The sequence below is a fragment of the Dermacentor albipictus genome, chromosome 10 (genome assembly GCF_038994185.2).
Source record: "Dermacentor albipictus isolate Rhodes 1998 colony chromosome 10, USDA_Dalb.pri_finalv2, whole genome shotgun sequence".
In the NCBI taxonomy this organism is placed as follows: Eukaryota; Metazoa; Arthropoda; class Arachnida; order Ixodida; family Ixodidae; genus Dermacentor; species Dermacentor albipictus.
The window spans coordinates 23705987-23730516 of NC_091830.1; the positions used below are offsets into that span (position 1 = coordinate 23705987).

Below are 24530 nucleotides of genomic sequence, written 5' to 3' on the forward strand. Positions count from 1 at the left end.
CTCTAACCAAACACACACACACACACAGTATATATATATATATATATATATATATATATATATATATATATATATATATATATAGTGTGTTTGTGTGTGTGTGTGTGTGTGTGTGTGTGTGTGTGTGTGTGTGTGTGTGTGTGTGTGTGTGTGTGTGTGTGTGTGTCAGTGCAAGATGGAGATAGGCTCTCAGCGTATTCATGACATTCTTGTGGAGCCGTTGAAAAAGCAAAGTAGACATACTTTTCTACAGTGAACTTTAGTTTGAGAAAAGCAACAACACGTTTTTTTTTAGGACATTGCGGGCAATCTCTATTTGGTGGCACGCACAAGTTAAGGTGCCGTTTTTCTTCAGTCCGTAAGATGCACATTTAATCGCAGCGTTGTATAATACTCCAGTCACGCTGGCTTGAATAATAAAGACGTGTTCCCTGTTGAACTGGATGGTTATGTATATGGTGAGAAGAGAAATGATTGGCGTCCAGGTTTGTGGCCGCGTTCTTTGCTCGCGGTCCATTCGTCTAGCCCGCTTTGGAACACTTTCCGACGTTGCGGGGAAGCTGCACCTCCGACAAGAAGGGCCCGAGATATAGCTTGTAGATGGCCGGAGGCTGCGTCGTCGCGTACTGCCCTTCGTAACAGAAGCCCCAGAAGCAGGACTGCTGGTCCAGCTGGGCCTCATGTACTATCTGCATGATGGCCGTCACGGTGCCCCCGATGTGGACCGCCAGGCCGGAGACTAGGGCCACCACCAGGGCGATCTTCATGTTTCTGCTCAGGGGCCTGCGAGAAATTTGACAGTCATTTATTACTTGTCACTTTCATAACCCGATTTTCCTATCTCGCCAGCTAGCACACCTGTTCGTAACACTTTATGGATCACTAAACACTACAACACTACACGTATTCGTCTTACCTCACCTGCACCGTATTCGTTTAAATACCGTCATGTAAAATCACCATCTGACTGATCAATCCGCACTTCAGGACGAAGGTCTTTCCCAGCGATACCTGGTCACTCCTTGTTTTGGATAACTTGACTTAGGGCGATGTTCAGAAAATGTTCGCGTTTCGGCACAGAACTTATGTGGTCCTAAACTGCGTTTTAGTTGCCTCGGCATTAATTCAGTTGATGGTACAGACTACTATGAGCGCTACGCATTGCATGGCCTGATAAACTCCACATTTCCTTTTAATCGCAGCTAGGGTACTAACTGCACCCGTTTGCTTCTTCATCCACACCCCTGTCTTTCTATCTGGAAGTGATATACTCCTTGATTTGTCATTACATCGCTCTCTGCGCCATCTGTCGCTCCGGGGAAAAAAATATCGTGACGTCTATAGTACGTAACGAAGCTTCTAACTCGTCTAAATGCCACAAACACAAAATAATTATGACTGTTTTAAGCGCATTCATGACGAGGATATGTGAGCGCACAGACACAAGTGTCCACTTCAGCAAACGCTTTATTAGAAACAGGTGCACGTATTTAGAGGCGTTCAAATCACGCTCATATGCGCAGGCAAAAGTGGCATGCGCGCGCTAACTCACGTTCAGAAAACACAGTTCTTTTCTCGACAACGCAGTGAAGGCATGCTCGCACGCTTGTCAGTTACACGCGCCATTTTTGCTGCTTGTAATCGACCTAGGGACTTGCAATCAGCTTCGACACGACAAAGATTTCCCAAAAGAACGGCTCACAATCACACGTGCTGCAAGGCTGAGCTAACCAGTCATCACGCCCTCTCTTCACATTGTTTCTGTGTTCTCTCAATCTGTCCATTGTACCGCGACTCATCTGGTATACGTTGAACTTACCGCATGAATTGGAATCGTACAAATCCGGGCATCGGCGGCTGCCCTTCGATGGGGGCGAAATGCGAAAACGCCCGTGTACTTAGATTTAGGTGCACGTTAAGAGAACCCCATGTTGTCCAAATTTCCAGAGTCCTCCGCTACGGCGTGCCTCATAATCAGATCGTAGTGTTGTCGCGTAAAACCCAATTTTTTTTGTCAGAGGGGTATTTGATAGACAGCACATTACAATTCACATACCATGTTCTATGACGCTTGTTGAAGTGCGCCCCATTGTCAGCCTTACTTCTTTCACATAGATTATCTAACTTGTAGGGAGCGGAAAAGGCCGCTTCGACATTGGCATGTTCCGCCAGCTTTCTTTTTTCAAGTTGTGTAAAAAGTTGTTTAAATATGGTGCAATAGCAAATCATTTACATTCGCTGCGTTACAGGAGTGTCGGCGCGCGAACATGAAAAGAACTTATTAGGAAGAGGCCGAGTTAAAATCAACAGAACATCAGGTATAATCATCAGGGAAGGGGGTGCCCGGGTTCTGAGAGGCATGGAGCTTAACAGATGAAGCTATCTATCAGGGAATGGTCACATTCCTTCAGGGCACTGTTAAAGCACAGACTAAAAATTTACCTTTAACAAGATTGAAGTGAGATTAGTTAAAGGGTAAAAGCTGCTTGTTGCCACGTGGTGACTACTGCCAGCATGTTCAGCCTAATTAGGCATAATTATCAACGCTTCTTAGCGTGCCCTGCGCGGAAGGCAGTTCATGAGTGATGGTGAGGAGCTTCTAGGATTGCTTATACAGATCTGGTTGATTAGGAGCATCGAACTTGAGAGATTCATTCTTGCACGTATTAAGAACCAGGTAGTTGTCAACGTAACTAAAGGTTCCAACAACCTTGGTGTTAGCTATGCGTCTAGAAAGGATTCTGTCGTGGTTTGATAGAAAGAGACAACTTAAATTGCGACTATTCCTTGAACCACTACAACCTACTTGTTTTTGAATGTGAAGTTTATAATCTCAGTGGATGAATGTCGATTTGAAATAAACAGATAATAACTCTAAACCCTTCGCTGACGACACAAACCTACGTAATATCTCGCTGAGACATCAGCCCCAACCAGATATTCGTATGAACGAACATGAAACTTAAGTCTGGCGCGCTGCCGCTTAAGTAGTGACAGGGGAGCGATGTGGGCGTCTTCGTATCGCTATCTTAGGACTGCTGCAATGGTTCGAAGCACATCTCTGGCGCAAACCCCGAGGCCAACGCTTACATGTCTGCCCTGTCACTCGTTTAAGCGACAAGCTCTGAACCCCGTTTGTTCACGAACGCACCACGTGCATACAATTCTGGCTGGTCTTTGACCGTAAGCTCTAAGAGAATGAATGTCGCACACATACAGTGAATCGGCTGATATATAGCCGTCTCTACTATACTGCCCCTACAAATATGCTCGCGGCCGCCTCTGTTTTTGGTGGTATTTTCAACAGGAACTCCGAACGGTACCTGACTATCCTCACTGCAGCAAACATACTCTTTCAAGCACATAATGCTTTACGTTAAAGCGAATCTTTCTTTACGTTCCTCCCCAGGGCTCGGCGCGTCTTCTCGGCCGATTTATCGCCGAGCGAAATGGGCAGATCTCGGAGGCAACGTATAATCCGGGGGAGCATGAGTAACGTGGTGGGGTCACGTGGTCGAGCCGCTGCGTATCGCCCTGCTCTCCTCCAGGGTGTGTCGTGCGCTTTTCCTTGCGTCGTCCTTTAGGCCGTTCACATATAAAATGTTGGTGAACGGAATCACAGCAGCGTGTTTAAAAGAAGCAAACGCTCTCTTTGATAATAATTATGAGTGGTTCCTAACAAAATTTTTAAGAGAGGTCCGGTGGAGCTATGCGTAAGGAGCACACGTGTCCCTCGCTAACTGGATGCCTTTGGCGACTAAATTTTACAGCGTAGGATAAAAAAGCTGTCGAAAATTCGGCGGCGCCCTACACTGTTCTTAAGGACCTCCCATGCAGAAACTAACGAATCCATCACTTTTAGCACTATAAATGCACGCGGCACTCGGCACCGAAATTGCCTCAACCTCGGCACACTGAAAGAGAGAGAGAGATAAGGAAGGCAGGGATGTTAACCAGTCAGTACTCTGGTTGGCTGCCCTACGCAGGTGGAAGGCAGAACGAGAAGAAAGAAGGGAGAGAGAGGGGGGTCTAGAGACATGCAGAGATATTACTTGAGTCAAAGCCGCTTGTACAAACCAGGCGTTCAGAGAAAGCACTAAAGTGTCTTCACTACCTTCTGAACCGATGACCGGTGTTGTAGTACTGTCTGTTCACTCAGAGGACGATCTTAAATGTGCGGAGTGGGTGCTGGCATACCTCTCCTGCCACTGATACGAGCCCTTGCAGAGGCCGGCGTAGAAAATGGGCGGCAGCACGAAGGCGACGGGGCACGCGAACAGAGAACCGACGAGCGCCACCAGGGGTCCTTCGTGCGGCACGGCCAGGGCCAGCACGCATGCGCACGCCATCAGGGGAGACGCCATCTTGGCGCGACTCCACACGGTCCCTGGAAAGTGGGACATTCGCAGCCTTGTGCTTAATCGACAATGCTATAGCACTCTCGTTCTCGTTCCTCCAACTTTATGTGGGAAATTGCGGTAATTTTCTTTTTTCGAATTACCTAAATGAAACGGCGTTTCACATAAAATCACACAATATAGGGTTTCACATTGCTGAACCTCTTACATTCTTTTTTTTTAAGTGCACATATTAAATGTGTGGAAATGCGCGTTCTAGTGAAATAGCCGACGTTATCCGGAACGGTGTTGCACATACGTGTGTCTATGAATGGGTACGTGTTCAGTGCGCCTGCGTCTGGAACCATATTTATGTGGGCAGCCCTACATATTTACTTCAAATTGTTCCGGGTATAGGGGAGTAGAACAATGTTCCAGATAATACTACTTCACTGGAACACAGTTCTGTATACTTAATATCTGCTTTTAAAAAGTAAGAGGTCTGGACATATGCAAAGCGTTTTATACATGGGTGTCCGAACTATCATGCACCGAGGTTTAAAAATGTGCTAATGTCACGTAGCTGGACAGAACCAAGGTAATGATGTTTGCCGTCGCTTGCGGATACTCAGATGATTTCTCCTTTACATCCCACATAATGAGATAATTAGCCTTAACTAGTTAATCAACTTCTTAAATATTATAATGAGATTAAAGGTGACAAGGAGAAAATCGCAGGGGAACATAAAAAACTACCGCTACAGCTTCCTGTTGCTCAATACGTGCTACATGAAAATGTTTTTTCCGAGCGTGAAAGAAGCCCGCGAATACACGCAAAGTACCTCGAGCGATCAGTGGCGCAGCCTAGGACGAATCTTCCCGTTTGTGGGGGCACAAACTGACAACAGTCAACTGCGGCACTCAAATTAAGACACAATCTTGAGCATTGCTAGTGCAAACATACGTTTGGCTGCATGACAAGAATGCTAGGAGATGCAAAAGCGTGCATTGCAGTGGAATCTGTCTGGCGCAGTGGAGCAATCATTGACTCGCGGCTGCTGAGTCTGAGTCTAAGCTTACTTTCTTCTTGGCCGCACGAAGAGTTCCCAAAATTTGTGTTAAGTTCTCGGTTCCCTATAAGTGCATTATCAATAAACATTTGACTAAACCCGAATAGCAAAGCCCATTACGTCAATGCTTGCTGCAGTGCAACAACTAAATGACAGGGTCGCCGCCCGTATTCCGTTTTTGAGTAATTCCTAGCTTGTCAATCCGTTTTAAGCGGTAGTAGAAAAGCAGCACTCTCTGCTTACTCTGCTCAACGTGATCATATTCTTTATTTAGTGTCTCTTTAAACCGAGGCTAACGAAAACTGCTGAGACAGAACAGATCAGCTGTCCAACGCTTCGGGAATGAGCATCAGCCAACAAAAGCGTATTCTCTGAGCAGCAGGAAATGTGCATATCTAAGCTCGCTACCCGGCAATCTCTGCAACGTCTCCCCTCCCGCGTTCACGAGCTGCCACTTAACAGAATGTCGACTTCAACGTTTCGTTTCCGAGCGCGTCGACTCGAATTTTTGATGAGCCATCGCGTCTATCGCGCTTGGTAGAGCACCCACGTTTCCCGTAGTTCTCAGCGCCCTCGTACTCCTCCAGGGTGAGGCTGATGAGATTGCCCGTCGGCAGGTAGCTCATGGTGAGGAAGAAGTTGGTGGCCGTCCGGGTCCTGTCGGAGTTCAGCGACATGATGACGTTTCCGCCCACGGTAGTCCCGAAGGCCGCGTAGCCCAGCGCGCCGATCAGGAGGCAGGCAGTGGTGTACCCTTCAAGAAAGAGCGTCCGCTCCATTACGACATTTAGTATTCCCTGTTATTGAACGGAGAGTACACTGAAGTTAAAACGCTCCACGACAGCGCAGTGAGTAATAAGGAGCACCCTTGTGGAGGGCACGGCGATAATTTTAACGTCGGTCTTCAACGCGCACCAAAGCAAGCTACGCAATCATTATTACTTTTGTTTTCTGCTCCTTCTGACCCCGTCGAAATGCAGATGCCGAGATTGGAACCCGTGAACTCGATCTCTGCGAGCGAATGCCGTAGCCGCTGGGCCCCAGTGGTAGATCAAACAAAGGGTTGCGTAACGCTATTTCTGTACCCGCAGCTTTTTTCATTGGCGTAACTCTGACATTTAACACAGCATACTTGGGTAGCTTTTTTTAAAAGAAACCTCATCTCGAAACTCTTCCTCGATTCCCTGCTGGCAAAACTGATGATTATGATGATGACGGTGATGATGATGATCTACATCCCACTTAAATCGGGCTGACAGCAACAAGACGTCAAGCCTGCGTAAACTAATTCTTCATTTCTTTCAAACTATACGTTTATGTTATACTAGCATTCTGCCTCATCATAGTCGTCATCAGCCAATTTTTATGTCCACTGTTTAGGAGTGAGGCTTCCTTTTATTCCCTTTACCCCTTTCCCCAGCACAGGATAGCCAGCCGGTACTTACACTGGCTAACCTCCCTGTCTTTCCTCCTCTTTGTCTCTCTCTCTCTCTCTCTCTCTCCCAGCGATCTCCAGTTGCCCCTGCCGTTGGCCAAATGGCGCCATCCTAGGTGTGCAAATTTTCTAATTTCTTCACAACAACACCCAGTTCTCCGTCATCCGCGACTGCGCTTCCTTTATCTTCGCACTAATTCTGTAACACTAATAGGGCATCAGTTATCTGCCCTACAACCACCGCGACAGATTACTGACTGTGACGTTGCGCCGATGAGCTCAAGTTAACGGGCTCGACCCCTGAGGCTGCCGTGGTGGCATCTCGATGGGGACAAAATACTAAAGGCTCGCGTGCTTATATTTTGCTGCGCGTTACATAACCACAGGTGGTCAAAATTAATCCGAAGTCCCCCGGTATGGCGTGCCTCATAATCAGATCGTGGTTTAGACAATGAAAACCCGGAATTAGATTAAAGGGGCCATCACATTTAATTTCAGAGCTTGAATTGTACATTCAATGTTAAACCATACGCGCCCCACAGCAACATTTCAAAACACGAGCGTATTCGTTATGGTGGAAAATTTGTATTATAACTTCGTTATATTACACGTGAACCTTACAGTAGCCTGGTAACTCTGAGTGGTGACGAAATGAACTTGCGCCCTTAGAGAAGCAGAAGGCATTCTCTGGGGCCTTGCCTTTGTGTGCTGCAAATACCGGAAGTTGTTGCAGAAGCTGGAAACACGCCATGTGTGTCAGGCGTCGTTTTGTCATTGCATGTGTCTCTCGGTGGTCTCCTGGTGCTGCTTTCTATGGAAAAAGTGAAGTAATTGTGCGAACAACTCAATTGCGACGCCCTTGCCCAGCCGTCCAGTGCCGGAGCATGCAAAGAAAATCGTCCGATGGTGGCCCGAACAGTTTCGGAGAAAAATTCAGAGCGCAGACACCCCCCCCCCCTTTTTTTTTTGAACCCACACGGGTTATGCCAAATTGGCAGTCGTTTTTGATACGAGGGGCTTCCATAGAGGCAGAAATTTAAAATATAGATGTAACTGGAAGATATTTGCTGAGAGCCCAGTGTTTTGTTTGTATAACCATATTGCGCCCTCTAGTCTTAGTTACAGTGATGAAGGGAAAATAGCCGCAGGACCACGTCATACGGCCATCTTTTTTTAAATTTTTTTTTTCTTCCTTCCGTATCACTTTGCCTACCCTACTCCATTTCTTCCTGTTGGTCTAAACCAGAATATCGATAGCTGTTCGGGCTTCAGGTACTTTTCAAACCTTTTTATAATCTTCCTGATTTTTCTCCCCCTTGCGTTAGTACCGGTAAAATGCATTGATTGCACCCTTTTCTTTTCAAAGGTAGTGGTAGGCAGCCGAACGTGAAGTAGTAATGTCTGCTGCATGCGCTTCAACACATTTTAGTTTTATTCTTCCGTAAAATTTGCTTCTCTGGATCCGGGTCCCCTTCGACAAGTATGTCTAGGCAAAAGCTTCCTTGCACCGATTCTGCTAATCATGAGTCCTCATTGTCTTGCAAGGCTGTTGAGCATTGGCTTAGTTTTCTGCGTAATAATCTCAAGACCAACTCTTCACCAAGATTTAGGCTCACATTAAAGAGCCCCATATCAATAAATTGCATCTCGTAACCTCCGCAATGGCATCTCTCGCAGCCACAGTGTTAATTTGTAGCGTTAAACGCCAGTGGTCACCGATAAGATCTACTCTTGCAATGTGTAGTTCACCAGCGCTTGGTAAAACGCTTGTGGCACCAACGTGAAAGAAGCTCAAACGGAAAAAAATTGGAGGACGCTTAAGCATCGCCTTCAAGAGTGGAACGCGAGAGCGTTCCCGTCGACCCACCAAGGGGTGTAAGACAATGGGCTACGGCGCAGCGACTACGCGCCCCCATCGGACGCGGTGAGCGTCGAGCAACGCCGCGTTCGGAGCGGCAACGAAATGTGCGCCTGAGCAAGCGACGCACGCCTGAGCCTTAGAAACAGCTCGTTTCTAAGGCAACACCGCATTCACTAGAGGCGCTTTTGTACCGCTTTGAAGCATCGCACTCGTGGCTGAGTCAATAAAGAAAAAAAAACTCCTGGCTGAGTGGTAGCCTCTGCGTCTCACACTCCGGAGACCCTAGTTCGATTCCCACCCAGCCCATCTTGCAAGTTGTTTTTTATTCACGAAGTGCCTGCTGGGATTTATCGCTCACGGCCAACGCCGACGACGCCGACACCGACGCCGACGACACCGGCTTTTCTGCGACACGAGCTCCTTAACGCTGTCGCGTTAATACAGCCGGCCAGGCACGGCGCCAACACCGGCTTTTGCAAGACCGGCACGAACGCGTCGCCCGAGCACTTGGCCATGCTTGTGGCTTACCGGCGACGCCGTAGCCAGTGGCTCGCTTGAAGTACGACGGGGTCGCCGCGTCTCGGCGCAGGTTCGTGAAGCCCGAGACGCTGGCGTAGTTGAACGCGATGACACCGAGGCCTACGAAGAAGGGCACGGCCGGTGGGGCAGTGAACGTGCCCCTGTGCGCGGGCAAGTGGCCCGCGCCGCCATCTTTGTGCGCGGCTGCGCTCAGGATTTGGCGCAGCTCGTTCCATGACCCGGGTACCCGTGGCGTCGGCCCCGACCCGAAGCTGTCGGCGAGACCGGTCAGCAGCAGCGACAGAAGCGTCAGCGACCATGGCAAGTTGACAACGCTGCACCTGCGTCGACGGTTGTCGGGAGGGTGGTGTCAGCACGTGACTAAACACGAACGCTATTCTATTGGCACTCGCCAGTGCTGCTCTTCCAACCCCCACTCTCTTCTAGATCTAGCGGCAGAGTCTCTCTTTGTTGGAGCGCAGAGAGAAGTCAACAAAGATGGGTAGATGTGTAATTTCCGTTTCGTTTTGAAAACCGTGGTTGTCATAAATACCGATGGACAGCATATAGATACAGAGGATGACAGAGCAACCAGGAAACATCAATAATGAATCAAAAGAGGATATGTTTGCGGAGCTTTCATTTTGTGATTAAAAGGACACAAGAATTGAAACATGATAGACACAGTAAAAGCAATTTGCAAAGAAAATTATTTGTGAAACAAAAGTAAATCGCTGAAGCGCCTTCCATACGGATGTATTCTCTAAGTGTCCGCCCGGTAAACTCTCCATATTGGCCACCGCTGAGTGGCTGCACCTGAACCAGAGAGAAGAAAACTGGCTCTGAATGCCTGTTTCCTTTTCGAGCTCAGCCAATCAGCACTACAGCAGCAGCCGAAATGAGCATGTCCACTATTGTCCAATGAGCATGTCCCCTCTTACGGAATAACGCCCCCCCCCCCCTTCCTTCCACATCTGTCTCATGAATCTATGCGGCCGATACCCCAAATGACAGGAGAAAACAAAACATTTAAATCCTAACTACGTTTACGAAGTGAAGCTTTATGAAGCTACTTTCTTGGTACTACAGATGGGCGTGTGCGTGGAAAGTTTCTTGCGTATGCTCGACGAGCATTGTAGTATGCTCATGGTGGCGGACGTTTTCAAAAACGAGGTCACCAGAAGGCGCACTGAACCACGCACCCCCAGTGATACTTTCAACGACATTCAACATGGAAATCTTAGAACCTCGATATGTTTTATAGTGGCTTTTGTTATCCTCTGTAATTTATCGTAGTATTTTCTTTCTATATGCTTGTTTCCTTGGTTTTAGTCTTTTTGTGCCGTTCCTCCGGTTCGGTGTAGCCGCTCGGACGTTTATTCTGCTTAACTGCCCAGTCTTTTTCCATTCCTATTTCTTTCACCCTCTCACTCACCAGTATCGCGTGACCTCAGCGCACGGTCCCTTTATCGCTGCGCTCAGCACGCCAAGGCCAACGACGAGGGTGCAGTATATTAAACCGTGGGTCCAAGGGGCCGGTACCAGGGCCAGCACAAAGTCCGTGAGTGCCTCGGCTGTGAGGACTATGATCACGGCCTGCAGGCCCACCACCGAAAGCAGTCGCAAGCCGCCCACGATTCTCCTGTCACGGACGAAGAAATCGTCATCGACAAATTTCAACCTCTTGGTTTCGTTAGGGTCCACATCACTTATTTTCACAAAGGACACGACTGCGTCTGCCCTGTTGGGCATATCCAGGTTAAGAAGCAACGCCAGCTTAGAGTCAACTCCGATTGTGCTATCTTGAAATGCACGGCGAACGCAAAAGTGCATTACGCAAGAGCTGAACCGATTTGAATAAAATTTGTTGAACTTACGAGGAAAATATTAATTCTGCCGAAGTTCGCGAATGATAATTTTCGTTTAGAGCGTCATACTTTTACACGAATCCTCAGAAAAGATATGTAAGCTGAAAAGAAAAATTCAGGCATGAAGATTATCAATCCGCAATTTTGTAGAAAAACTGAAACGAAAGTTGTGTAAACTCCATGTGTTTTAAAGCGTCTGAAGCGGACCAGCTTAATCTCTGAATTTACAGCTTGCTCGAAGTTATTGCAATGCTTACGAAGGTTTTGAAAAATTCCTACTCACCTATTAGTGGTATGCTTCAGAGCGGTAATATAACACATCAATTTTATCCGGTTTAGGTGCTTCAGTTGACGCGCCTTACAGCGTTGCGATAACGCGAAAGCATTGTATGTGCCATGCGGTAGATTAGCCGGCGTTGTAGGCAACAAGTCGTGCCAAAATTAACACCTGATGGGATGTCATCAGCTTTTGTATGACTTGAATAGTAATACAGAATATAGTAAATGGTATAACAACGTTAATTAGTAGAACTTATGGCTAATTAAAGATGAATGAAAGTTAATTAGGTTGAATGATTGTGCATTACAGTCAAGTAAGTGAATTAAAGTCTGAACAAGTTAGAGTAACATGACTTAAAGATGAGTAAAGTTAATGATAGGTGGATAAAGTGGATTTTAAAATAATAGGGTTTTACGTGCTAAAACCACTTTATGATTATGAGGCACGCCATAGTGGAGAACTCCGGAAATTTTGACACCTCGGGTTCTTTAACATGCACCAAAATCGATAAAGTGGATTAAGGTGACTTAAAGTGTATTAAGGAGGCTTAAGGCGGGGTAAGGCTGGTGAAAATTGAATCAACGTGAAAAGTGGACTAAAGCTGAATAAAGTTGGTAAAACTTAGGCCAAGGAGTAATAAAGGGAATTATGGTGGTATAATCTGGATTAAAATGGATTAACGTGGATTAGGTAGGGTTGTGAGAAACACATGACAATGTATGACGTCACGACACGTGACATGTCCTAATGTTTTCGCGTTCAAATCACGTAAGGATATTTTAGCGAGTCCCCTTTTTTGTTACTTACAAACAAAGGCGTAAGCTTTGTGATTCAGTTTGTTCCCCAGTATTTCAGCAATAGACTGCTGGCCTAAATAAATACCTCCTTCTTACAGACGAAAGATATTTGCATATTTTTTTAAATGCAACTAATCTTATCAAAATCTCTGCAGTGGGCCCGAGCAAAATGATTTCCTCGTTCCTATATATTTACAGTGACGCATTGAGCTAAATCTTCCTCCTAACTCCACTACTTTTTCCTCGTTTCTTCTATTTCTGCATTGTTGATGTGACATAACAAAGCAGTTCTGTCACACCAAAAGTTTTTGCTTAAAATATTCAGCAATAGACTATTCGACGTGCAGATTTAGCGGATCCGTCTCACGTATGAATTGGTAGCAACAGCACATAGCGCTGTCATGGGCCCCAAAACTGTAAGCTCCGTGAAACCAGCAGCGGACAACAGACGCAATCTGCAATCATTTTGCGGTGATCCACAAAACTACACATAAACCCTGTGTGATCAAATGACTTACTTACTCGCGATAGCTTGCTGTATCCCTTTGGAACTAAGTTCACCTACACAGAGGCTTGGTTGCGTAAATCCAGACAGTCAGGTTGGCAGTTTTGTGGCTTGTGCGGTGAGACTGGCTATGCGGGGCACTTCACCTGGTTTTACCAGCCGTTCATCGTGAAATAAAACGTGTTGCTTCACAGCCTACGGAATCTTATGGGGAAGGATGTTCTACCATACGAGAGCTTCCAAGACGTAGTGTTTCCTGATGTGCCCGGAGTAATGAGAAGAGCAGTTCTGCGGCAGTTGATAACCTTCCTCGGACACTTTAATCATCAACGTTGGGTGACAAACCCCTTTCGGAGCGTATACTATGCTCCAGCAGAACAATCACTGACGAAGCATGCTAAGCCGATCCCGCCTGCTGCAACGCCCGCCGGCAGATGCACAAAGGTGATCCCGGGCTTTCCCTGTGAAGGCTCTCATTTCACTGCTTTAAATGCCAGTTATCCGCACTGCGCTTGAGGCGATTGGCAACCGTTACCTGACCGATCCAAAAAATCTTGGAGATTGTTTCCAATTGACGCTCACTCGAGTGTCCTTGAAGGCACTGTTGGGGTGTCAACTGTCCCTCTGCAGGAGATTTTCTGAAGCATTTTGGGCGGCGGCCCATGGGCTGAAGCGGAGTCGATGTGCTCTGACCTCTCGGCCAATAGCTAAAAGCTTTTCCAAAATTTTATCCGGCTTGATTTGCTAGCGATGAAGGCTCTAGCGCTATTGGCATTCCGCTGCCGTACCCAACGGCATCGCTACGAAACCCAGTCGCGGCGGGCACGTTACAAGGCGGTGAAATCTTCGAAAATTTTCCTCTCCTTTTGTTAAACGATTAGTTTATTAAATCTAATCGTTACGGATACCGTGAGATTCTGTTTACGCTCGCGACCTGTATCGTGCACTCATCCGTGCAAGCGTGTGCTTATTTACCCTGGTTGTCATCTTCGTGAGCCTGTTTAAGTTCACTGGCTGGACCAATGCAACTGCCTGTTAGTGCACCGATTCGCCTCAACTTCCTTCAGGCTTCACAAGGCTCTGCAACAGTTCAAATTGATCCTTTTCTAACAAAAATATTGCGCTAAAAGGCATTCAGTTGCGATGAATATGCATGTTCGCGGATGCTTCTTGCCTCGATGTGTTTAGACAATGCTGATGGACGGGAAATTTATCAAGGCAAAGCTGCAAATTAACGGCCCGAGAATGCCTAAATTCACAAGCAGGAATATTATAGAGATCCGTGTACTGCCCCCGTCGTTCTCAAGTTAGCTATAACCAATCGCAGCGCCAGATTTCCATCTGAGAACAGTTTTGGAAATTCAAAACCTTCTTTTTCAGTACAGTTTCCCCCTCACCATAAGGTGAAGAAAAAAAAAGCCCTTCTATGCTGTGAAGAAGGACGAGCACCGAAACTGCGTGTTTTCCCTAAATCGATGCATCCATATATATATATATATATATATATATATTATATATATATATATATATATATATATATATATATATATATATATATATATATATATATATATATAGGCATTATGATTATTATTGTTGTTGTTGTTGTTCTTGTTGTTGTTGAAGGACACAGACAACGAATGCGTCGTTTGACTGTGGAGTGATTTATTCTTATTCTTCTATGAAGTGGTGAAGTGTGCCATTACCGTCGCATGGCAGGCGGGAACTCCACAATATTTGCAACTTCACTGTGAACTCCGTAATTACGAAAGTTAGATGAAACTCGGCGTATTATTAGATCCGTCTTAGCGGCTAATTGTCATTAATTTGTTTCGGGAGAGTCTTGATAAATTAACTGTTACAGCCGTTTTCTGTATCCATACTGTTGAAGCAGATGGGAATCCGGTAACGCTTACAACTTCCTTGTGAACTAACTAATTATGACTGGTAAATGAAACGCGGCGTAGCGATAGAGTGTTCTAAGCGGTAGAATGATTTGTTTTGAGGTAAGTCTGAAAAAACTAGAGTTACAGCCATTTTCTGGAACCATACTCCCTCCTTAGACGGCTATGTATTGACAGCAGATGGAAATTCTGTAACGTTTATAGCTTTGTAGTGAACTAACTAATTAAGACCCGGAAATGAAACTCGGCGTAATGATAGAGTCGTTCTAGCGTCCGCTTTCAGTTTGATTTGTTTTGAGGTAGTTTTGAAAAAACTAGAGTTACAGCCGTTTCCTGTAACCATACTCCCTCTGTAGACGGTCATGTATTGACAGCAGACGGGAATTCTGTAATGTTTACAACTTCATTGTGAACTAAGTATGTCAGGAAACTCGACGTTAGTACATGTCGTCTCAGTGGCCAACTTCAGTTGATTCGTTTTGGGATAGTTTTGAATAAACAAGTGTTACAGCCGTTTTGTGTAACCATACTCTTTGCGTAGACGGCCATGTTGACAGCAGGCGGGAATTCTGTAACGTTTACAACTTCACTGTGAACTAACTAAGACAAGTAAATGAAACTCGGCGTAATGATAGAGCTAGGGTGTGGGACCGGGCTAATTGGTATTCCATTGCTGAAGTGGCTAGCGTAAAAGTAGGCACGGGGCACAAATGGGCGACAAGGACAAGCGCTTGTCCTTTTCGTCCTTTTGTGCCCCGTGTCTACTTTTGCGCAAGCCACTTCAGTAATGATATAATAGCCTTAGCGGACAATTTCCTTACAATTTCTTTCCGAGATACTTGGATTTGATTGAGAGCTACAGAGCATTCGCGAAAAACTGTGGACGAAATTTTTTTTTTCGTTTCGACGCGGCAAGTAGACGCACATACATGGACAACCGCCGGTGGGTAGCTATATACAACTTCGCTGTAAAAATATTGCCGGGCTAGTGCTGATCGAACTCATGCTAATTAGCAGTAATATATACAGTTGAAATATGTGCGCCTTGGTCATTAATCGAACGAGTAGCATTCGCACTGGGCCATTTGTTCTCTGTTTCATGCTCCAGGGAGACTGACGCTTTTGGCATCTATGCAAAAGTTTCTGAGGTTGCACTGGTGACGTCTAAGCGGGCGAAAGCCACGTTATACGCATAATGAAAGTTTCATTCGGAAGGTGACAGTAGCAGCTATATGAGAGCCTGTTGGCCAACGTCGCGCTGAGTTTGGCAGTAGAAAAATAATTGCTGAAGCCTGCTGATCGTTGTCGCTCTGTGTTTAGAAAAAGTTTATTTCGACAAGAGACGATACGAACACTGAGTCATAATCACGGCACAATTCCACGCGGACGATAACATGTAAGACACGAAACACAGCGCGTTGTCAACGCGAGTAGTGTCCGAGTCCTCACGCACCAACATATAAACTCGTATACCCACGGAAAGGCACAGTTACACATAAACTAAATGCCACATGTACAAAATGATTTTCAATATATACAGTGTGCACAATGGTTATATACAATGATGATGTGATAGAACACTTTACACAATTTTGAAGTGATGTGCACGAGATGTGTATATACAAAAATGATCATGTATACGAGAGGACACACACACAGAAATCACGGGCACCTGCATTCTATGTGCATTAAATGAGTATTTCTGATGGTCTGGCTACAAGAACCAGGCTGGACGAAAATTCAGCCATACGCGTCCATTAGCCACCCACAGGAAACGACATGACCACTGTCGAAGGAACTCTTCTTCTCCAAGGAAGAACAACTCCTCCGACAGAAAGCTCTCTTCTTAAAGAGAAGCTTTCTTTGCTGATTGCTGCTGGCTTGCAAAATTTGATGCAGGCCTGCACTACCATGTTTACCTACCCTTTTTGTCCAGCCTGACGCCTTCGTTTTCTAAACTATTCAGTGACAAAATAAATCGTACCCAAGCATTCCCTATTGCAACAAATATACGTCATCAAGAGCACAATTCCTTTATTAAAGCAAATCTTTCTAACGAGTCTCTGCCTACTTTCTTTACGATTCGGCCACATTCGCACGTGTACTCTGATCATCCGAATACCTACTAAGTCATGCAGTAATCGACGTGTGTTAATGATCGTGATGATTTTTTTAAACAATGGCACACACGCGCAACGGCAGATTGACCAAGAAGTGGATGGTACATTTATAAACAACTAGAAAGAAATGAAGAAATGCAAGGCACTATGGGAGTTGTCTCACTACATAGCACGGGCGTGCGAACACATAAGGGTTCGCACCAGTTTCCTTTATGACAAAATACTCAGGAATGAAATGGCCAAATTCACCGTATCATTTGATCAACCGCTTCAGGAAAACCTCTCTTCGCATAGACTGCGAAATGTTTCTTGAAGCTCCACAACTTCTATGTGTGTCTGTGTTCCTGCATGCGCGGGGGGGGGGGGGGGGGCGATGTGGTGAACTTTCATTTCTGCTATTCACAAGAAGACATTTCTTACCCTACGCCTGGACCCAGTGCCTTAGAGGCGACGTCCGAATACTGGGTGTACCAGTGGAACTTGCGGTATTCCTTGCAGCGCTCTTCCAGCATGACGCAGCAGCTGTTGAGCAAGTAAGCGTTGAACACTGCCAGTACTGCAAACAAGGGCACCACGAGTATTGCGGCCCATCCTGCAAGGACGAAAAAAAATACTCTCTCGCTTATCACACTCTAAAGAGACGTCGGTAGCATGCGAGCCACTTATCGGCGCTCAATCTAACATGAACTCGTGAGTTTGAATTAAGCCACTGATAATTCACTGACACCAGACAAGGACCTTCCAAGCTATCGTTCAAGCTAGCTAACACTTATGTTTTTGCAGCCACGCATAAGTCTGATTATGCGTAGTGATAATTCACCGACATATGGCGCCTATTGGCGATCACGTCATTCGCTCATTCATTATCGCATCCACTCACGACATTGAGTCGAGTGATAACTCGCTGACCTATGGCGTTGAACTGCAGTGCACCAGGCGACTCACTGCTTCTCACATCCAATTGTGAATTTAAGTCAATGCAAAACTGCCAAACCCTAGCCGTGTTAAGTAGATTGATGAGGTGATTGAAAGCATCACCTATTCCGGCAAAGGCATACGGCATCGCCACCATGCCAACGCCCACCAGGTTGGCCAGCAGCGCCGCCGTAGTCATTGGCAGCCGAAGCATGGCAGACTTCGAAGTGAACCGGGAATCCTTTTTCTTCCACTGCTGAGCGAAGCATCGATTCGTACGCTGCCACCATCCGTCGCCACCATTGGAACCCGCCGTGGTAACCGCCGCCTCAGGGGCGGCTCTGGCGTCCTCTAGCGGCACGATTTCAAATGTGTGTGCTCCTGCAGAAGAAATCATGCAGGGTTAATTTGGTTTAGTCGCATAGAGTCTCACGTCGTGGTCTTAGGCAACTAGTGCGGGAAAGATAAGCGTTTGTCATGAAAAGTTTTTTTTTCTTCAGCTCGCAGAAGTTGATTAATTGAATGGGAAGATGTTCCACCAGCGCTACGAGTTTACTGCGTCGAGACGAACAACGGAAACACAAATGTGAGCTCAAAGCTGGCGCATCACGTATTCGTATTGACGCGCTGAAGTTCTCAAGGTAATCGGGATGAAAAATGTCTCCCTAGTGTTAAACACTCAGTATAACACCGAAACAGTTTTTCTCAGCCAATTTATTGTGAGTTTACCCGAAGTTGCTAGTGAAGTTATACGTTGGCGGGCACTTGTTTCTGCTACTCGCTGCTCTACTCGACTATGTGAGACATTGTCAGTGTTAACTGCACAAATTGGCAAGCTAAATAACATGTGCAGAGATACACCAGATCTCTAACCGTAATTTTTATCGTTCCTACGTGTTTTCTAGACAACTTTAAAACCTGAGCAGATCAAGCCCGATAGAGAGGACACGATTATAGGGCATATGAAGCCTTCTTGTAGGTGCTATGTTGTTCTCTAGGAAGTTGTCTTCATCACGTATATCATGATTTATTGGCATCATGCCAAATAACGATGCCCTCCTTCCCGCATTACATCTCAATACTTCTTGGTAAAAAATTACCACAGAACTCATCTCACGATGACGATGAATAGTAATGCGATTAGCATTCATTCCACAAGATGTAGACGTGCTCGGCAAGGTACGCTGCAGTGACCATAGGATGGTAAGAACTCGAATTAGCCTAGACTTGAGGAGGGAACGGAAGAAACTGGTACACAAGGAGCCAATCAATGAGTTAGCGGTAAGAGGGAAACTAGAGGAATTCCGGATCAAGCTACAGAACAGGTATTAGGCTTTAACTCAGGAAGAGGACCTTATAGTGTTGAAGCAATGAACGACAATCTCATGGGCACCATTAAGGAGTGCGCAATAAAAGTCGGTGGTAACGCCGTTAGACAGGAAACCAGTAAGATATCGCAGGAGACAAAAGATCTGATCAAGAAACGCCAATGTATGAAAGCCTCTAACCCTACGGCTAGAACAGAACTGGCAGAACTTTCTAAGTTAATCAACAAGCGTAAGACAGCGGACATCAGGAACTATAATATGGATAGAATTGAACAGGCTCTCAGGAACGGAGGAAGCCTAAAAACAGTGAAGAAGAAACTAGGAATAGGCAAGAATCAGATGTGTGCGTTGAGAGACAAAGGCGGCAATATCGTTACTAATATGGATGAGATAGTTCAAATGGCTGAGGAGTTCTACAGAGATTTATATAGTACCAGTGGCACCCACGATGATCGTGGAAGAGAGAATAGCCTAGAGGAATTCGAAATCCCGCAGGTTGTGCCAGAAGAAGTAAAGAAAGCCTTAGGAGCTATGCAAAGGGGGAAGGATGCTGGGGAGGATCAGGTAACAGCAGATTTGTTGAGGGATGGTGGTCAGATTGTTCTAGAGAAACTGGCCACCCCGTATACGCAATGCCTCATAACCTCGAGCGTACCGGAGTCTTGGAAGAACGCTAACATAATCCTAATCCATAAGAAAGGGGACGCCAAAGACTTGAAAAATTATAGACCGATCAGCTTACTGTCCGTTGCCTACAAAGTATTTACTAAGATAATCGCAAATAGAATCAGGAACACCTTAGACTTCTGTCAACCAAAGGACCAGGCAGGATTCCGTAAAGGCTACTCAACAATAGACCATATTCACACTATCAATCAGGTGATAGAAAAATGTGCAGAATATAACCATCCCTTATATATAGCTTTCATTGATTACGAGAAAGCGTTTGATTCAGTCGAAACCTCAGCAGTCGTGGAGGCATTACGGAATCAGGGTGTAGATGAGCCATATGTAAAAATACTGGAAGATATCTATAGCGGCTCGACAGACACCGTATAGTCCTCCACAAAGAGAGCAACGAAATCCCAATAAAGAAAGGCGTCAGACAGGGAGATACGATCTCTCCAATGTTATTCACCGCATGTTTACAGGAGGCATTAAAGCACCATTTGCATGCATATCGTGTGGTTTTGTAGAAAACTGCAATCGCGTCTACCAAAAGATGCATATGCATGCCTAAAACGCGTTTTGGCACGAATCCATGTGCGGGTGCTAAAAAGAGTAGCATCGGCATGCTTTTCAGAGACCTGGATTGGGAAGAATGGGGGATAAAAGTTGATGGAGAATACATTAGCAACTTGCGATTCGCTGATGATATTGCCTTGCTTAGTAACTCAGAAGACCAATTGCAATGCATGCTCACTGACCTGGAGCGGCAAAGCAGAAGGGTGGGTCTGAAAATTAATCTGCAGAAAACTAAAGTAATGTTTAATAGTCTCGGAAGGGAACAGCAGTTTACGATAGGTAGCGAGGCACTCGAAGTGGTAAGGGAATACATCTACTTAGGGCAGGTAGTGACCACGGATCCGGATCATGAGACTGAAATAACCAGAAGAATAAGAATGGGCTGGGGTGCGTTTGGCAGGCATTCTCAAATCATGAACAGCAGGTTACCACTATCCCTCAAAAGGAAAGTGTATAACAGCTGTGTGTTACCAGTACTCACATATGGGGCAGAAACCTGGAGGCTTACGAAAGGGTTCTGCTGAAATTGAGCACGACGCAACGAGCTATGGAAAGAATAATGATCGGTGTGACGTTAAGGGATAAGAAAAGAGCAGATTGGGTGAGGCAACAAACGCGGGTAAATGACATCTTAGTTGAAATCAAGAAAAAGAAATGGGCATGGGCCTGACATGTAATGAGGAGGGAAGATAACCGATGGTCATTAAGGGTTACGGACTGGATTCCAAGGGAAGGTAATCGTAGCAGGGGGCGGCAGAAAATTAGGTGGGCGGATGACATTAAGACGTTTGCAGGGACAACATGGCCACAATTAGTACATGACCGGGGTAGTTGAAGTATGGGAGAGGCCTTTGCCCTGCAGTGGGCGTAACTAGGCTGATGATGATGGTGATGATGAGCGTCTCAACACATCGTATTTGAAAAGTCAAATTTGTTTAACATCTATAATTGTCATTCGGAGACTTCCATTGCTTTGCTTATATGTGACATAATACGGTATCCTCCCTTGTTTCTATGGTACTCAGTTTCCATAGTTACGCTTGAGCATTGCGGCATGACGATGACTGTATCATGCCGACGCATTGACAACTATGGAATGACAAAGAAGGAATGACGTCGATGGATGACAAGGGCGGTAGGACGCCAATGCCATGATGATAATGAAATTGCCATTGCTTTTAATGATGGCGTTGGCATAATGACCACAGCGCAACGACACCATCCAGGGAATCAATGTATGGCAAGTTTATGGCGACGATGGCGTGAAAGCGACGGCCTGACGACAGCCGGATGACGAAGCTGGAATGATGACGATGTCACAACGATGACGTCATGGCGAGGAGGGCATACGACAACGGACGCATGATGGCGACTGCCTGAAGAGGACGCCATGAAAACGGCAAGACAATGGCGGCGTGATCCCGATTGAATGACTAGAGCGTAATTACGATTGAATGACGAAGGTTTGACGTCGACGGAACCATGAAGGCATTACACGACCACGGCACGATGACAATGCGATGATGACGACCGCGTGTCGGCAACAGCATGACGAGACTAGTTTGAATGGCGACTACGGAATGACCACGACCACAATATGACGACACCACGGTAATGATTTCGTGGTGAAGATATTTTGTCGACGGCGCAATGACGGCTACGGCATGGCAACATTGTGACAACAATGGGCTCACGACGAGTGTATTAGGACGGTGGCGTCACAACGATGGCGTGACAACGATGGCATGAAGAGAGTCGTATGACGAAGCTGGAGCGACAGCAATAGAAGGACCGCGACGGCCTCATGGCGAGGGTATGACAACAAATGCCTGGCATGTGTAGACGACATGGCTTGACAGCGATGTCGTGACGAGAGTAGGATGACAAAGGTGGAATGGCAATGATGCGAAGACCACCATGGCATGACGACTATTACCTTATGGCTCATGTTGGTAGAATACTGGGTCGGCGAAGGAAGACAAACTGACAAACAAAAAGACAGGGATACGGACGGACGGACGGACGGACGGTATCAAAACGCTTGAAGTAGGCAAACAATGCTAAGTGCATTAATATTATTGTACTTGTCACTGGAACAGTACGACTGCTGCAAAGTAAGGAGGCATAACCTTCATGGGCAACTGGTTCCATTAAATGCCGCCAATGCACTACAAAAGAACTACGCGCATACCGTTTCGCTCAAATGTTAGTGACACTTCGAAACTGCGCAGAGCGTCAAATATATCCCGAGTGATAAGCCTTTTCCAATCTCTACGTGACTCATCACAACGTTTGGTTGAATCGAAACGCGTACTGCAGGCGCACCGGAGTTCCGAGATCTTTCCTGTATGAGCGCGCGATCAACGCACAGGCCGCGAAAATTCGGGAAAACAAAGTGAAAGTCTGGACGAGAGCTCATCCACAAATGAAAGTATACGAATGGAATAATGCGAAATGCACATCTGAGATGACACGTGCGAAGAAACACAACATTAAGTATTGCGTGAGTCTTCGCTCTTGCTAGCATACCGTTTGGCGCTCTGTACGCTCGTTATGAACCGAAACCAACGCACTGAACTTGGTGTACTACTGTAGTTAGTGCCGTCAACTTCCAAAGTTATAGTTTGCAAGCTATACTGTATCATTGCGGTACCATGCAATTGAATACTCACGTGTCGTCGGCATTCTTTTTTCGTAAGTCTCTTGTAGGACCAGGGCGAAAACTTCTGAAATCTCCGGTCACATTACCATCCTCTCCCACCGCCGCACAGGCCCCTGACTCGCTGCAGCTGCAGAAATATAATCACTGTCAATGCTTGATTCCCCAAATGTTACGTTCTCCCTTACCGTGCCCAAAAACTGGCCAAGACACTTTCTTTTCTGTCGAACGTCACGAAGGGTAGTCGACCCTCAGTAATGTGTTCGATAAGTATTTCGGACGCAGATAGCAAAGGCAAAGCAATTGCTCAACAGCTGTAGGCCGTTTATGCTTGCCTAATTCGCCGGTACGTAGCCGAGATGTTTCCACCGAAGTGGTGTGCAACCAAGCGGACGTGTGCTCCAGATTTCGAGGCAGCACTCGTTAAGACAACTAAATCACGATGACGTCACGATTGATAAATTTGAACATCCAGCTGCTTTCAACACTCCGGAAACTCCTTCTTCATTGCAACAACTGGTCCACAAAAAACTACCGCGGAACGCACCGGAGGTGCCCGAAGCCGGCAGCCGTCTCAGCTTCCTGCTCACACCGCCGATGCCACCATTCTCACTATCGACATTGAAACATTTACGCAAAGTATCCGTCGAACAAAAAGCGATATGGGGTTGACCTTCGAGTCATTTGCTACGGTGGAACTCTACAACCGCCAGGGTCCGTCCACACGGAGCAATATCACCACCCGCGAAGGCAACGCGGAAGAATCACTCGTTATCGGCACGGTACACACAACCGCAGCATGTTGTTCCAGAGGTAGGCCTCAAAAATTGATGCCACTAACTATCGCGCCGTAAAAGCAGCACAAATAACTTCTTCCCACAGCTTGGCTCGAAGGCGAACCATCAAGCGCACGTAGTGACAGAGGCAGGTCTCCAACCTCGAAGCCACAAGCTGTCACGCCGTAGAAGCACTACAACTATCTTCTCTCCACACTTTGCCTCAAACGCGAAAGCTCCAACGATGTATGCATGCCGCAGTTCCCACGGCGACGACTGGCGTTGAGCTTGCGTATATTCTTTCGACTCCGGTTGCCTTTGACTGCCGTAGAAACAAGATATCCGGGGTCTTCGAAGCGGCGTACGTAAATCTAAGAGGCGCTGGAATGACAGGAAGCGATCCTCTGCAGCCCTGCATCGAATGGCCACATTGTAATACAACCTCCCGAAGCTTCTGTCAACGACACGGGGGTAGTACCCCAAAGCCTCGCAGATAACCCCGCACGCCGCAGACGACCGTACAACGATTCGTGGCAGCTCACGCACTCTCTCGCCTAACTGTTCCCTGCCGCGTCAGCGGAAGCCAGCTTTTTTTAAAGAGACGACATGCAGCTACAACCAAAATAAAACGAACTTGCATGGAGGTAAAGCGACTCGTCACAGCTTCGATTGCTATATGAACACCGTAACACAACGCCAGAGCTTCCGTCACAACGCCGCGGGTTACGCAGTGAAGCAGACGACGCCGCAGACGGCACCGCCACGATACGCGAGCGCTCGCCGCTTCACTCAGCCCATTGTGTGCCCCGTCATAGCAGCAGCCGCCGGGAGGAGCCCGGCGGGGGGTCCTAAGCCTCGGCGGCTTTTCGCTCTCCACGCAAGCTGCGGTCAACAACATCTGCACGTATAAC

The 24530-nt window shown here is 46.5% G+C and overlaps 2 protein-coding genes across 2 annotated transcripts in view; one reads left to right on the forward strand and one right to left on the reverse strand.

Annotated features, from left to right (window-relative positions):
- B9d2 (B9 domain-containing protein 2) overlaps positions 1 to 24530 on the forward strand; it is a 969675-nt gene that overhangs the window by 779175 nt on the left and 165970 nt on the right. The window lies entirely within an intron of this gene.
- Positions 244 to 24486, reverse strand: LOC135921696 (uncharacterized). The gene is made up of 9 exons (XM_065456000.1): positions 23032 to 24486; positions 22857 to 22973; positions 17735 to 17992; positions 17117 to 17288; positions 10658 to 10864; positions 9232 to 9563; positions 5958 to 6161; positions 4198 to 4387; positions 244 to 783 (listed from the first exon to the last, which is right to left on the reverse strand). The coding sequence occupies exons 2-9, from the start codon at positions 22867 to 22869 to the stop codon at positions 522 to 524; spliced, it is 1638 nt and encodes a 545-aa protein (XP_065312072.1). The 5' UTR covers positions 22870 to 22973; positions 23032 to 24486; the 3' UTR covers positions 244 to 521.

Coding starts and splice junctions, on each gene's coding strand:
- LOC135921696 (XM_065456000.1), bottom strand. Junction 6,162..9,231: donor CACTGGCTACGGCGTCGCCG/GTAAGCCACAAG, acceptor TCTTTCTTGAAG/GGTACACCACTGCCTGCCTC. Junction 784..4,197: donor TCGTATCAGTGGCAGGAGAG/GTATGCCAGCAC, acceptor AATTTCTCGCAG/GCCCCTGAGCAGAAACATGA.